The sequence below is a fragment of the Epinephelus moara genome, chromosome 14 (assembly GCF_006386435.1).
Source record: "Epinephelus moara isolate mb chromosome 14, YSFRI_EMoa_1.0, whole genome shotgun sequence".
Lineage (NCBI taxonomy): Eukaryota > Metazoa > Chordata > Actinopteri > Perciformes > Serranidae > Epinephelus > Epinephelus moara.
The window spans coordinates 18,308,382-18,324,631 of record NC_065519.1 but is presented as its reverse complement, the minus strand read 5'-3'; the positions used below and the strand labels follow the sequence as shown (position 1 = coordinate 18,324,631).

Genomic DNA, 16,250 nt, shown 5'->3' with positions numbered 1-16,250 from the left:
ATCTCAAAGATTTTTATTTACATAAATGTCTGCTAAGTCACTATTTATCGCTGAGTGAGGTACCACAATGGTGACTGAGCCCATTGCCCACTGATTAAAGTACTGCAATATTTATATATTTGCAGTACTATGGACAGGGTGGCGAGAGTGACATCTGCGGGGAAAAAAATGCTGTAATGTGATATTCTGTCATGTTTATACTCATGTGTCCACTTCCTGTTTTATTTTGAAATGTGTTCTCATTCTGTTTAGTGTTTCTTTTACTTCCTGAGTTTTCCCACCTTTGTTAATCACCTCATGTGTTTCACCTGTGTCTTGTTCCAGCCCCCTGTGTGTAGTAAGTAATGTTCATGCTTTCCAGCCTTTTCCTTCTGTTTGATTCCTTAGTTTTTGACTCTGTTTGGATTTATGGACTTTGCTTTATGTGTGATTTCCTTGAATAGACTTTTCTGCCTTCCCGTGTCTGAACCCTGACCTCCTAAGTAAAGATTTGGATTTGATAAACTATTCTTGGTGTTTTATGTTTTCCTCTGCAACTGAGTCACAGTTGTGTACTAGATTGGCCCACTGTAAGTTAATGCTAATGCTAAGGGAACATTTCCTACTGCTGCAGCTTCACATTAAAAGCGTTAAACTGGTGAAACACAAGTTGACCTTTATTATGAAGTAGTCACAGGAAATGCAAAAATGCAATGTGCAGATGCAGGCTCTTTTCCAGTGTGATTTTTAAAATTTTTTAATATACTTTATTAATCTCCGAGGGGAAATTAAAATTTTTTCACTCTGTTGTCAATTACACACAGGTCTGAACACACACATGCACAAACAGGACCTATACAAGCACTAAGTGGAGAGATGTCAGAGTGGGGCTGCCCATGACAGGCGCTCCGAGCGGTTGGGGGGTTCGGTGCCTTGCTCAAGGGCACCTCGGCAGTGCCCAGGAGGTGAACTGGCACCTCTCCAGCTACCAGTCCACGCTCCATATTTTGGTCCGGAACAGGCGACCCTCCAGTTCCCAACCCAAGTCCCTATGGACTGAGCTACTGCCGCCCCATGTAAAGTAATGCACCAGAATTCGTACATATCCTACGTAAGTATGAGCCAATAATTCATGCAAAAATAATATATTTTGGAAGGCTGTGATCATGTGACCGATGTGCTGACGGCAATAAAAAAAGGAAGGAATCCTGAGCGGCCTAGTTAGGAGGCAGGTTGGGGTGGTGGATGGGACACAAAACACAGGACTTTCCCCAGGAGACCAGTGTTCAGAACCGTGTCAACTTCGAGTGAACTCTGAGTCATTTTAAGGTACGTCCTCAACATGATTCTTTTCCTAAACCTTACCACAGTAACTTCACTTAAATTTGTAGCATATGGCAGGTGACAGGCTGCATATCACACACAATTATTGGCTGACTTCTTTATTAAAATGACAGTAGTTTGTTTTGCTGCCCCAGAGCTCTGTGACTTGTAGTATTAAACTTGATAACAACAGTAACCACAGGTGCTGTCAAATCAATTGGGACTGAAATCTTTTAGATCTTTAATATCATCACATAAATGTTTTCTTTCTAGCTTTTACAATCTGCAAATCTTTTTTTTTGGAAAGGGTTAATAAGCCTTCAGGTTTAAAAAAATGTTCACACCTTTTAAGGGTTCAGTATGTGTTTATGGCTGTCTTAAAATACAGAGATAGAGTTAAATGAAATCATTAGATAGCAACAGAAGCTTATTAAGACCACAGTATTATCTATTTAGTATGATTATCTTTGATCAATATTGCCAACTTTCCCATTTTGTGATACTGAAAAGTTTCCACAATCTCATTGCCTCTGTTCGTAATATAAAAGCTGAAATTAAATAATAAATGATGTGATAATTATTCCAAATATTATTTTACACCCCCTGATTTCACAAGGCTCGACTTACATATTAAAAAAGACACTGTGGAATGCCAAACACATCATAACAGTGTTACGTGTGACATCTTCGATAGTGGTTATGAAGCTGCTTCGGGGTGACTGTATTGATCCTGATTTAATGGCTCACGTTGACAGCTGCACGGCAGAACTTAACGGAGGTGAGGAGGAGGTCAGCGTTTTTGTAAATACTGGGCTGCATTACTATTATCTAACACACAGACAGACAGAGTGATGATATAACGATGATGAGGACGATGACGAGGATGGATGGTGGTCACAGATGTACCAGCTCACTCACACATAAAGTGTGATTTCTGAATAAGCACATTCTGGTGGGAAATGGTCAGACAGCCAATTTCTAATATGTCTGTTTTGATTTCTATCAGAATGACATCAGTAATTATAAGCTCAGAATCTCCCAAACTGCTGACAGCGAAGAGACGAATGCACTGTCTACATCATGTCTTGTATTATCCTGTATCATGCTTCTTACCAGTTTGCCCATGCAACGTTGCTGTCCCACTCCGTTCTCACATTTGTGGTGGAGGCTCATCTTGCAGGCTTTGCAGCGGAGGCCATGCTTTGCCGTGTTTCCTGCCAGGAACACCACATGCTTGGCTGTTGTACCTGATAAACACACAGAAAAGAGGCAACAAGTTCAGATCTGCCAGTTCAGGAACTGGACTCAAATGCTGCTCCAAAGTGAACAGCAAATTACACATGAAAAGGCAGAGGAAATGGAAAATATTGTTCAGAACGCTGCCTTTCATTTATTCATTGTCTTTACACACTTATTCCTAGCCTAGAGTTTCTGGAGTTGGTCCCAGCATGCATGTGGAACCTTTTATCAGGGACAGAATTTATCAAATACTACATGATGTGCACTTCTGCAAAAACATTTTAACCAAACTGACTGTAATTGAGCCAATGCTATCTGCCGCCTGTGTGCACACTCACCCTCACTTGTTAATATGTGACTCACAGTTGCTGGAATAAATGAAGATTAATCTGACTTATTTCTGAACCCAAGTTATGCAACATTGCAACAGCAAACATTTAGCATGTGTGCGCGCATTTGTGCATCGAGGTGTGTAAATGGACAACAAATGAATACGGGCAGAGAGATGGATGAGAAACAAAAATGAGAAAGATAGTCTTGCTCAGGGAGGAGATGTGAGATTGTGAAGAGAGAGGTGTTGGCAGGGAATAAAGCTCACATGGCAACAACAACAGATTGTATCAATGCAGCCTTTAATGAGGATCACTGAGCTGTGGCTGTCATTGTGTGCATTTGTGAGGCGGAAAGAAATACAACAAAAGGGCAAAAGATGAATAGGCAGGTATGCATGCATGCAGTAAGTGGGGAATACTGCATGGGTAATCCAACTTTCACTGGTCATCTTGCAAACTTAATTAGGTACATTTCTATTTGCTAATTTAAAGTGAAGTCCCTAGATATAACTGACAAAAAGCTCAAATTTCAGGCTCCCTAACCTTTAAAGATCCTGATATTACTGTCTAGGCCTTAAAGCATCACGGACCACATTCCTCGTCAGGGCAGAAAAAATGCTGAAATTGGCAGGATGCACCTGAGGGGTTCCCCTGGGCAGGTAGCTATCTTTACTCCCCAGTCTCTGCTCTGCTGAGATTGTGTATGCTTGGATGGAGTGACATGGCAAAAATATGAATAAATATTTAGCAATCACATAAACGGCAGCCATAAAAGTTTGGCTGCCTGAGCTGACTGGCTGACTTACCATTAACTGATCGCTTATTAGGCATGCATATTAGTAGCATATTGGCTGCTTATTAGTCACCATAAAGGACTTTTTAATGCCTCAATTTTGCATTGAATTTTTTTTTTTTTTAGAGTTTTATGTCACCTCGCCCTTTGATATAATGGGTACAATCGCAGTATGGCAGGACAGAGTTGTCTCACCTTTAAACTGGCAGTGGAGGTAGTAACAGCGCCGAATCGGCATCTGTGCAAAAGGGATAGCCAGCAGGATGGGACAGGTGTAACTTTTCGACAACAAGTTATGTGCGCGACCCACCACCAGGAAATCCAAAAAAGCGGCTAGTAACAGTTAGCAGCTAATTTCAAGAAGAACAGCAATCGCAAATGTTTGCAAATTGGGAAAACGATGAGGTCCAAGAGCTTCTTACCCTACAAGCAGAGGACAAAATCAGCAGCCATATAACAGGGACAGTAAATGAGTATTATTGCCATGTTATGCAATATTGTTTATAAAGCCCTGCTGACTGGTATGTTATATGTCACACTAGAGGCCGACCAGCTGTGTTACACGTCACACCCGTCCCACCTCTTGTGCTTCTGCGATGCTGGCATGCTGTCTATCGTCACACACTAGGGTGGCATAATGCTGCCGTTGTTTGGTTCTGTGTAAAAATGTGGGTGAAGAAGGGACTTTGTAGCTTCCTTATAGCCATATCTCTGTGTAAAAACAGATGGTGGGAGTGTGAGGTGCTGTCCCATTCCTGCTCAAAACAGTCTGGATCTCTGCTATGAGAGGTGGATGCTGCCTGTGTTCGAGAGGAGCAGCCGAGCAGCCATCTTGTTGAGGTCAATTATGTAAATAAACTACGCTGCATGCCTCCAGTGACGCGAGAGATTGGGCCAATCAGTGTATGGAGCATGTTCTGGGACACTACCTCCAACATCACTGATGGCATCAATAAATTCACTGAGTCTGCCGTGGATTGAATTTGTAAAACAACAGAGGCATCTGTACCCAGAACCACAGTTAAATCACTCCACAACCAGAAACTGGAACTGGAATACTAAAACCATTCAGGATGCCATAAACACACACACACACTGCAGCTGTCTGGAAACATGGAGAGTCTGTCAAATGATTCGTCCTCACAGTAGATAAAAGGAGTAAGGGGTTCCCGCGAAGAAGGCTTATCTCTAAACCCCTATGTGTTACACACAGCATGACAATAACCACCACTTTGAGCCAGCAGTCGTGTATCATTTGATAGTCACTCTACATTAACAAGAGAGGACTGTTTTATCAAGTCCCAGTGCTGTTATTAGTAATAGTCTGGCAGCTATGCACCTCCAGCTCTTTACTGATTAATCGATGCGCACGTGCTCTGCTCTGGACCCACACACTGCATGCGTGCATGTGAAAATATGGACGTGCAAAGAATTAATCGATCAGCTTCAGTGGGTGCTGAGAGCGCAGGAAGGATATAAGTTTCATCACAACTTTATTCACAATTGTCAAGTCCTTAGAGTGTTTTGTGCATCGTGAACGGACACTCTGTCAGAATTTTCAGTCCAGATTATCCTCAAAAATGCAGCATATTCAGTTTTACAAGCCGGGGTGAAGAAGGTCAGTGAGCACAGGTACCACTGGACTGTAAATACGAAACCAAGCAGAAAACCTGACCCCTCGAACAAGAAAGCAAACACAAGAGATACTGTGTACTTAAGGTACAAAGCCCCTCATGTGTCGTTTACTTAGCCAACAAGGAGGAAAAAAATCTCTGCTTGCTCTTCACGTGCTGTAATGTGAACTGGTGTCACGGCTATCTGGAGCTGGGCAGCAGTGACAGGAGCTCAGTAATGGGTGGAAAACTGGATCTGTTCTCCCCATCTGAAGCTTTTGTGATGCTTGGCTGAGCCTCGCTGCCACAGAGCTGGTGGAGTTAGTTAACCTGAGACGGAAACCGCGAGAAATGTGATCCTGGCCTGAACCCATCAATGGTCAGCCGCAGATCACCACAACAGCAATGACGATAGCAGCAACCTGTATCACTTTTTAGGTCACTCTTAATCAGGTCAACTGATGATGGAGGAGTTTAATTCTCCTTCTTCTCTACGGCGTCTTTAAGACACCCTGACTCAAGTTCCTGTCCGTCTCTCTTAATGCACAGGGGCAGGAAGCAAATGAAGCCCTTGTCACAGAGTTGTTGATTGGCTTGTTTTAGCTGAGTCATTCCAACATGGAGGAATAATGAGACGCCTCCATGTAAACTCGTAACAGCTAAGAAGAGGACAAACATACAAGAAACTGTCGCCTTCCTTCAGTAATGGCTGGATAATGATGTTAGTGTGTGTTTAGGTGCATTTTCCTCCAGGCTCAGAGAAGAGTCCAGGGCCTTAAGGCGTTACAGCTGTGGGGAAAGTGAGTGACAGTGCTGCTCTCTCTGGCATTTGCTCTTTCTTGGCTACTCTGCTTTTAAAGCCCATTCTTCATTTGCACAACAGTAAAGGACAAGACTCCTGCAAGAGTTTCCATCCCTTCTTCATCTTGCCTCTAATTTTTGTTCCCACAGTCCTTCTCCCTCAATTTCCTACTCTTTCTCCCCACGGCATCTCTCTCACGCTGCACAACTCTACTTACAATAGCCACACATTGATCCATTAAGCCACCGTTCTCACTTCACGCCTCCTGATTTCCCGTGCAAATAACCTTCATCGTGACAATAACTCCTCCACCTCTTCTGTTTCTTAAGCTCCTCTAAAACACTGACCTGATCAGCATTCTTTGGTTTATTTGCAGACTTTAATTAGTTTCTCCCATGGCCATTTGATTTTTTTTTTACAACAAAAAACCCATTTGGAGAATCAAAGATAAAGGCCAAGAATGCTGAATGCATTGCTATAGGTGGAGTGTAGCTGTCTTTCAAGTATCTCTCTGTGATCAGGGGTGAAATTAACTGCATAGGGTACAATTGTAACATCAACTGTTTTAGAAATTAGACTTAGAATCTACAAGTTGATGTTTTGCAGGTATAATATTTACCATGTTGACCATCTAGGCTGCATTTGCACCAAATCAGGCGTTCACAGGGGTGTGGAAGCGCCACCTAAATGGCGTATTTGTCGTGGAGCGGAGGGTGGGGACCAACTACAGAAAAGTAAGTTTCTTTAGTCTTTCTTTCTATATCAGTAAGCTTGTTTATGTTGGCTTTGAGTCCTCATGACAAGAAAAATAAAACAAAACTTAATATTTAACGATAGAAAGAGGCTGTATTACTTCTTCCCGTGAACTGCAGGCATCTTCCAGTCTTACTGCCAGTTTCGTGATTGGCCACCACAACATGACATTGGGTTGAATTTCTCCAGAAGTCGTTTCTCTTTCAACTTTTGGCCATAGGCTGCTCCTTTTTTTTGCCATCTACTACAGTCCCACTGCCTAGAAGCACTATCCACATTTAAATTAATGGGAGCACTGCCGTTTTCAACCCAACGCATGATTTGGTGTGAATGCAGCATTTAAGCATGCTAAAATATGCTAATTAGCAATAAAGACTACATAAAAAGGTCAGGGGATCATAAAAGTAGCCTTAAGTTTGGGGATTATGTATGTCTGTAAAAATGTCATGACAGTCCCTCCTCCATCCAGGATGTCACGTCTTTATTTAAACTTTTCATGAACTGACATTTTCCCTGCTGGCACACATGCAGATTGACATTCTGTAATGTTGAGAAAGATTTTTAAGACATGGCAGACAATGTCAGCTATCGATTGTGACACTAAAATGGTTCAATTCACCATCAGTGAAAATGCAAAGTCAAAGGCGAAAGAGAGGAAACACTACCGTCAATACGTCATGTGTATACATGCATGGAGGAGTAGTGAAGTCTCAGTTAGCACCACAGTCATATCTGTCAGCTACTCAACCTCGACCTCTGGATTAATTTCTCCCCGGGGTCAAGCAACCCTGTCATGTATATCCCTGGGATTTCATAGCACAGATTAGTGCATGTTAATCAAGTGAGACTGCTCTGTCATTCGCGGTGAATATCGACTTGTCTGATTAATTAATCCAAGAATTTGTATGCCTTGATTTTAAGGCATTGAGGGGATCTTGCCAATAAATTACTGTCTAACTCCTACAAGATGATACAGGATCTCAGTGATTACTGTCCGACTGTACATTAAATTCCTGCATTTCCGATATGCATACGTCTTGTCGCTGTATGTACATTTGGAAGTTCACCACACACACATAAACCTTCAAACTTGTGTGAAATTTGTTAAGTAAGTTCCCAAACTAGAAAACTGTGAATATTTCATTTTTTCAAGTCTGCCCAGTAAATTATATTTCACCCTCTGTCAGCCACAAGTAACCCTCCCATTCACTCATTTAGACATTTATTTAATAAGCCATTTGCTGCAAGGACCTGCAATCAATATCTCAGCATCAGCCTGTACTCAATCATGGACTTTTTTTTATGTACCAGTGAAACTAATTCACTGTGAGCTCCACAACAAGGACACTTGCTTTTATGGTCAAAAGCTGCACACTGCACATTGCATTCAGCCCGTGTAATGAATAAGAAAAAATCATGGCTGAAACACGATAGGAGCAAGAGTAACCTTGGAATAACTATAGGAAAATGTGCACCCTGAATACACTTCTTACTTAAGTTGCAATGCTATTAACTTCTTCCTTTTGAAGACTCTGCCCACCCACACAAGTGTTTTCAATTACTGTGGCTGATGAGACTTCCACTCAGGCTGAAGTATGGTGCAGCTATGCTTAACTCTATGAACTTATAACAATCATGACAGTGTGCAGGTCCCGCCCTAACAGGTGCAAGAAAACTAACATGAGAATGAGGGTCTTAACGTCGCTCACGCAGTCCTGGGAAAAGATCTAATCAGGCAGTATAGGTGTGTAACTGCTTTACTTATCTTCTGTCAGCCTGAAAGACTGATGGGCAAATTTAAAATATTGTCTCTTGTGACAAATAAAGTGTTGACTTGTTGACTGTTAAAATAAATGTACTATCATTCCTGTGTATGATTGTTTTTTCTCTGTAAGTCATAATTGGATTAACATTATCTTAAAATATACTGATTGTTTGCACCACTGCTCAACTGAACTCAGTGTATGAGCAAGTCTCTTGTATATTAGAGGTTTTTAAAACAAAAACGAACGCCTACAGAAAAATCCTAATATGTTTATTGCCGTATTAAATACATAATAATCTAGTTCTGCTCTACCTTCATCTGGTAAACCTAATGAATGAGTCAGTGAGCGCTATAATAAAATTCAGCCATTTCTATTATGGATGACACATCTAATTTGTTCAGGCTTTTATGTAATAAAGGATTCTCCTTTAGGAAGAAGGTGGGTGTTTAATTTTTCTGCCTTCTGCACTGTTAGCATACTGGTATTAATTTGCGGTTAGGATGTGTAGGGTGCATCATAAATATATGGACACTGAAAAACCTTTTTACTGAAACAAAAGTCAAAAATTCTGTCCTTAAAACATTTATTTGCACTTAAGAGAACCAGCTGTGTGGTTTTGTGCACATAGAAATGTATATATGTGAGTTTGCTCTGCACTAATATTCATTCAATTACAAGTATTTTCCACTTCACAGAACCTTATCTCCCCGTATCATTGATATAAAGCACTTGCAAACAAATACTGCACTGTTTTAACTCTATAAACTTGTGGCAACAATCAAAGTATGATCGTTTTATCAGTTTGAGCCCCATCCACCACAACTGTATTTCTCTTTCTCTGTGCTGCCCTTTGACTCTAGGACACAGTCTCAGACTTTGACAGCACCATCGCAGCTCATTAAGCACACACAAACGCACACATACACACACACTAACAGAGAAAAACACCCTCCACTCTCTCTCTCTGCTGCTGACCACACTGTGTTCTCATTAAAGCAGGACAAATGAACAAGAGGGCAACATCTTTTTTCATGAGTGGACCAGAGGGCCCAGCACCTGTCACAGGGCCCGGCATGCCTGACATCATACTTTCATTATCAACAGACCACCAGAGGCCCATTCAAGGCTTCGGCCACTGGACGCGCCTCACTGGCAACGCCACATAAAACAGACCAGTGAAAGCAACAAGGGTCGTAAACATGTACACACAGGGCCTATGTTTTATGGTGGGATGAACTTTGGTTTTATTAAAGTAATCCCACATCCAAAGACACCATGGATGAGGGCGTTCTGTGCGGAGTTTCAGTGTCAGTGTGGGTTTTCTCTGGGTACTCCAGCTTCCTCCCACAGTCAGACAGGCAGGTTAGGCCGGTGCCTCTAAATGTCTTTAGGTGTGAATGTTAGCGTGAATGGTTGTCTGTTTTTATGTGTCAGCTTTGTGATAGTCTGGCGACCTGTCCAGGGTGTACCCCGCCTTCTCTTTCTTATAGTCAGGGGCGGGGAGGTCAAATGTGATGAACACCTCTATGAATCTGATCTTCAAAGGTGTGAAACAGACACCTATGGTACTGACTTTGTTTGGCTGCTAAAGAGCACTGTAAACTTGTAAGTGTACAGGTTTAACCGACTAACATTTAACAAGCAATGACTGATTTTTTTGGCCACATGGGGGCAGCAGAAACAAGCTGTGAACACAACATTGACATATCCTCACCTTTTAAATTTATATTGCAAATTTGTTGGGAAGCAGATGCTTATTTACACATCCAGCAAATACAGAGAACATTATCATTAATCTAGAGTCGTTACTGTGAGTCTAGTATTCAACCTCATTTAGTGCTGCTTTGCTGTCCACCACCTCCTGTGGAGAAAGAGCCAGGTGAACTATTTGGCTCTTTAGCTCCACTATGTTCACCAGCTTGGCGTTCACTTTGTGTGTCTGCTGTTTGGTCAGAGCATTTGGGCTGACAGTGGTTGCCTGCTGTGGCTGGAAACAACAGTGATGAGAGCAGTGGGAGTAAACCAAAGTAGTAAAGTTGCAGGCTGTAAAACCAAAACAGTGAGATGAAACTTGCTAGAAAGCTGAGAGGATTATCACTATGAGCGATCCCTTTCACATTAAACATTAAATATTGTTTAAAGCCACTTTAATTTATCGGTATGTTAATTGGTTAAACAACCCACAATAACTTAAATCTAAATTAAAGTGTTAAAACCTAATTGTTTCTGACTTTGTCTGAAGCCATGATTATTTTAATGTCAAGTGTGTAAGTTGGTTTTGACTCAATCTCCCAATTAAGAACTTTGATGTTAAGGGTCTGTTGATTTTGCTTCTGTAAGGTTAAAAGAGGGAAATGTGAAGCTCAGACAACTGCACACAGAGCAAAACTAAATTCTTAGCTATGCAAAAAAACTGCTGGCATACTGATACAGAACTGGTGTTAATCCAGTATACATTATACGTGCACCAACACATCTAAGTTTTGAAACCTGCTGACATTGCCATTGGACTTTTATCTGTGACCAAATGTGATATCAGGGGCTTGTTTGGCAGATGGTACGGGCAGCCCTTGTCATTATCATGCGGCAGAGGCCCTGAGATAAAAAGACTCAGTGGTCCCTCAGTACTGATGGGTAACAAGGAGGGGAGCAGCCAGAGAAACTGGAACATCTGGTGAGGGGAGAACAGGTAGAGGAGCTGGCGCTGTTGTTGGCTATCTGACACCCCAGCACACAGATGGAGGGAGCTGGCTCAGTGTGCAAGGAAAGGAGGACAGAGATGCTTTGGTCACATGTCAGCCGGTCAAGCTGGATGCTCGGTGTCAGGTGCGTCACTGTCTTGAGTTTTTCATTACACGTGGCTCATGTATTCAGTCTTACAGGGTAGAAATGTGATGTTACGGAAAGGTAACAAAGGTAGGTGCTTTAGGAGACTATAACCTCTTACATCCTGCTGTGTCCGTACCATATGTGCATATTATTGCATATTCATTACTCTCCTACTTTGACTCTATTTTACTTATAGCTTCACCAGGTTTTCTAATGAAGGTCTCATCATGAAAAGGTTATTCTTAACGCTGTGATTGCAAAGGTTATTACATGATGTGCAGGATTTTTTACCTTGCTTTCTGCTATGATCTTATCACTGTGCTTTGTTTGATATTCTGATCACTGTAATGAAGAAGGGAGGCACAGTAACCATACCTACGATCATGTGGTTGCAGACGTCACAGAACGTGGGCTTCTTAAAGATGTGCTCCATGAAGCAGTGTCCTGCCGAGTCTACCTGCATGGGGTTGCGTGTCTGAGAACGTGATGTGGGAGGAGGAGCGCAGGGGATGGCCGGAGGGACTGGAGGAATGGGGAGGTTGGTGGTGTGCGGCGGGGCCATCCCGATGTTGCAGAGATGGCCCGTGCTGCTGCTCACGTCTGACAGCAGCTCCGTCTTGTTGTCGCTGCTGGTTCGGAAGAAGTTGTCTGCGCTCTTGCTGCGGATGCTCTTGGTCTTGAAGGACAAGGAGCGCTTGAGTCTCTGCAGCTGAAAAAGAGAGCAGAAGAGTTGACGAGAAATGGAGCAAGGGAGAGAGAAAGGAAGATTGTACTGTATGAGAGAATAAATGAGGAGAGAGAACGATTTCAGAGCAGCTGAGTGAAGTAAATCAATTCCTATAATAACCTAAATAAATTACAAACTCAGACTCTAAAACCTTCAGCCCAATGTCTCAGTGTCCGATGGCCGATAAAAGACCACTGCGAGGGGCAACTTATCACTGCTCAGTGGAAAACCTTCGAGGTTCCCTACCTGGATGGTAATGTGATTTCCTGGTTAGAGCAATGCATCGCATCAACACTATTTCTCACACGCTGTGCTGCCATTTCTGGCTGCAGCCTCGATCAATCTCCTTAGGCTCCTCTTTTACAGTAACGCTATTCATAACACTCCACACTGACAACTCCTCATTTAACCTCTCAGTATGTGCTTCCTCCTCTGTGAAACCCACTTAATTCTGGGCTCAAACACACAATAAAGAATCTCTAAGCTACTGTAATGTGATTTAAGGCTCTGGTTTCTGGCTGGCGCGTGGCTGCAGGTCTCTGATTGAAGAAATAGATTATGTTTTAAGTGATTAATGAGTGGGGAAGGACTCTTAATGATTCATTAAATCCTCGCACTCAGTATAGACCTGAATGTATTCACTGTAAACAGGTAAACACCTGTGGGGATTTACTGTTTTTCTGCTGGGTAGAGAAAGGTCGATCCGTCCTCTTCTAAGTTTGTTAGCTACGCATACACAGACACAGTTTAAATCCACTGATTCTGAGCCCAGAAACTCATATGAAATCCCAGACTTAAACTACAATACGATTAAGCGAATAAACATACATACATTGCTGGCTGTTGACAGTGTTGGCGCCTGAACAAATTGTTTAGAGGGCTTATCATTGCAGCTTTGGTATGGTGAAGATCAATCAATTCTACGGGTCACTCTGGAAACAATCAATTTGGACCCTTTCTCTGCCATTACCACCCACACACAGGAATGCACACACAGACATGAACATACAACACACGTATTCAACTGCAATCTCTTCTCGTTCTTAACTTAAATGGCTTTCACACCCTGAAAAGGAAAACGGTGGTAAAACAACAATAATATCACAGTCAGGTGTAGATAACTAAATTAGATAAGCAATATTTTTTAATGGAAATTCTGCATGTTTTCTACTTATCTACAAAGACTGTGATAGTAAAGGATACTTCACATATTCCCTGTAAGGTGGTTTTATATGCCTCAGAAAGAAAACCCAACCATAACAAATAAAAATCGATCTAAATCAGCAATGTGAGGCAATGTGTACATGCATCGAGGAGCAGGAAGAAGGGAGGGTTAATGGGGAAATGCAAAACACATCTTAAAAAGCAAGTTATCGCATACGATTTTGTATAAAATCATTGTCAATAAATACATTTACAGATACAGCTCAGCTACAGTGCCCTCTAGAGATATGGGTGATGGTGGATGAGACTTTATGTGGCATTGATGTGACTATGTGCTCTACCTTAAAAAGCAGTAAAAGTTGTAACCCACAACAACTTTTACCTTAATGTACATGCAAGTATGCCGTTATGTTATGATGGACTTAAATCAGCAGTACGCTACAGTTTACACAAGAGTGGAGGCTCACCTTGCGCTTGTGATGTTCAGGCCTCACAGTATTCTTAAAGGAAGAATAAAAACACAAACACAGCTTCACTCAATGGTAGAGAACTTGTTCTGCTTGTACTGTCTGTAAGGACGATTAAACAATTTCTTTAATCACTTTTTTGTCTTTCTGAAGTGTCCTACTACTAATAACGTGAGATACTGGAAGGGAGCGTGGTTGTTTGGCAGCGGCTTTGTGTGAAATGTCAGCCAGGATTCTTCTGAAATACTCAGTGACCAGATGTGCCAAAGTAAGAGCTCGCATGCACAAGCTTTAAAAGACACAACACAGAGAGGAAGGCATATCTCTGATCCCAGCGAAAGCTCGAACTGCTTCTCAAACAGTTATTTGGAAAATAATAAAGAGAAAGCATTCGCCTCATCTTTGCCGTACAGGCGCTTTAGGGACAGGAGAGGAGAGCTGATGTAGCCATGCACTTGCATGATGACTAGTCCAATATTTTACTGCTAATTGTAGTAGTAACATGTGACCCACATAGATGGCAAAACGCCTGAGGCAGCTGTGGATCTCTATCACACAGCCTACTTTCCTACATCAGCCACAAGTGGAAAGTACAAACCCATATGGCACTTATTTATTATTTTATACACATAATATTAACACCATACTCCTTCTCTTACTACGGCAGCACACTGTGAAACTGTTTTAGTGGTGATCGGGAGCTTTTAACAGCCTTTTCATCATCATTGATCCAGCAACAATGCATTTAAATACCTCAAATCCCTATTTGTTATGGGAGAAAGACTCTTACTTGAAGAAACACTAACACTACATTTCTATTATCATGACTATAAGTCACATGGAGAGTGTGTGTGATGTTCAATCGTGAGTTTAAACGATCTCATCTTTATCTAAAGGTTGTTTTCTCATAAGGTACAATATCATAGTGCTATTCAAATGGTATTCCCACACACTGATGAGCTCTGCTGCTCTAAAAATAAGCCTGTAGTGACTCTTCATGGCACTTTAAACGTGTTTTCTGTCCTATTTGTACAGCTGATTGATATTTTTGAAGTCCTCCCCTATCATCGGTATGCTTTCCTCCTTAAATTAAATCATTTTCAGCTGTTGAAGCTGTTTTAAAAGGCTGATCAGGCTGTGAGTCCCTGATATAAAAAGTGGCATAGTTTACATGCATGCTGTTCTTTTTTGGGAGCTGGTCCCCGTTGAGTCGGTTTTATTGTTGTGTTGATAGAAGTTTGTTTGCCCTGCTCTATTAATAAGAGTTGGATTGATGCACAGTGCGGATCCCACAGTATATCCGTCTATCCGGGAGATGGTAAATCATAAATAATAACACAACAGTCCTACCTTGGTTTCCTGCTGGCTGGCGTTCGCCGTCGGGGATTTGGGTGTCTCATTCTGGTCCCGTTCGTCCTCTTTGCCCCCACTTTCGTCCTGAATCATGTTGACCGGAGGGATCATCCTCTCTTTTTGGGACCTCTTGAAAAAAACTGTTGCTCTGCAGAGTTTGTTTTCTCCCCAAGCTGTTTACATCGTTTCCATTCCTCAATAGTCACCCTGACCCGAGGATAAGAGGAGGGGAAGTCATCCAGACCCGCCGCTGCTGCTGCTGCAAAGGGGGAGATCCGAGTTTCATCCGCCGTCAGGAAAGGATGAGAAAAGCGTCTTAAGGAGGCTGCGAAGGAAGTGCTAAGCAAACCAAAAGTTGAGTCAGTCCAGTTCAGCTTGACAGTGTCCTGTCCTTCTAAAGGAGGCTTTCGCATTTATCGTGTCGTCGTGCGTAATGCTTCCAAGACACCTCCAAGTCCACGCTGCGCGCCGTGCGCCACACACTGCCAATACTCCGATGGGCGGAGAGCTGTAGGCAACCAAGGGAAGGAAGGGATGGGATGGGGAAGGAGGAGAAATACGACTCTGTCCTGACAAATTTTAGATGGAAGACACGCTCAGAGAAAAACACACATATGGTCACACTGAATCAATGTTAAGAGAAAAAGATGTTTAACAGGGTCCTCACATTAATTCACCTGCTTCATATCCACCTCTTTTATAGAATTTTCTGAAGGCTGGTTATCCTCCTTGTTTAGGCTAATTGATACTGACTGAGGGGATTTTCCCGAAAGAAATAAGTGCTTTGGTTAGCAAAGGTTCCTCATTTAATGGTTTTAAGACTAAAGAATTGCATTTAAAAATAAGAGAGAAGCTTTGTTTTGGCCGAAATGATAACGGACTAAATTGTTAAAGGGATAATTAAACATGTAAGAATATATTCTTACTCACTTTTTGAGAGTTTGTTTGTTAGCTTATTAGCTAGCTTTAGCAAATGCAAAGCTACAACGAGCAGCCGGCTAGCTAGATTAATTAAGCATAAAAACCTACGGAAACAGGTAGCTAGTCCTGGCACTGTCCAAATTTAACTAAACCTGTTTTCCAGCACCTGTAAAGTTCACTAATATGAAC

At 42.0% G+C, this 16,250-nt stretch overlaps 1 protein-coding gene across 2 annotated transcripts in view; it reads right to left on the bottom strand.

Annotated features, from left to right (window-relative positions):
* Window positions 1-15,609, bottom strand: part of stac (SH3 and cysteine rich domain) — a 45,682-nt gene extending 30,073 nt beyond the window's left edge. Inside the window, exons 1-4 of one of the 2 annotated variants that reach the window (XM_050062827.1) lie at window positions 15,138-15,609; window positions 13,788-13,820; window positions 11,805-12,138; window positions 2,416-2,549 (exon numbers count right to left, since the gene is read on the bottom strand). In XM_050062827.1, coding sequence (XP_049918784.1) covers window positions 2,416-2,549; window positions 11,805-12,138; window positions 13,788-13,820; window positions 15,138-15,251 — 615 coding nt within the window. In that variant the 5' untranslated portion in view covers window positions 15,252-15,609. The remainder of the gene's footprint in view (window positions 1-2,415; window positions 2,550-11,804; window positions 12,139-13,787; window positions 13,821-15,137) is intronic. The other variant, XM_050062828.1, reaches the window with a different exon arrangement.
* Window positions 15,610-16,250: the final 641 nt, after the last annotated feature.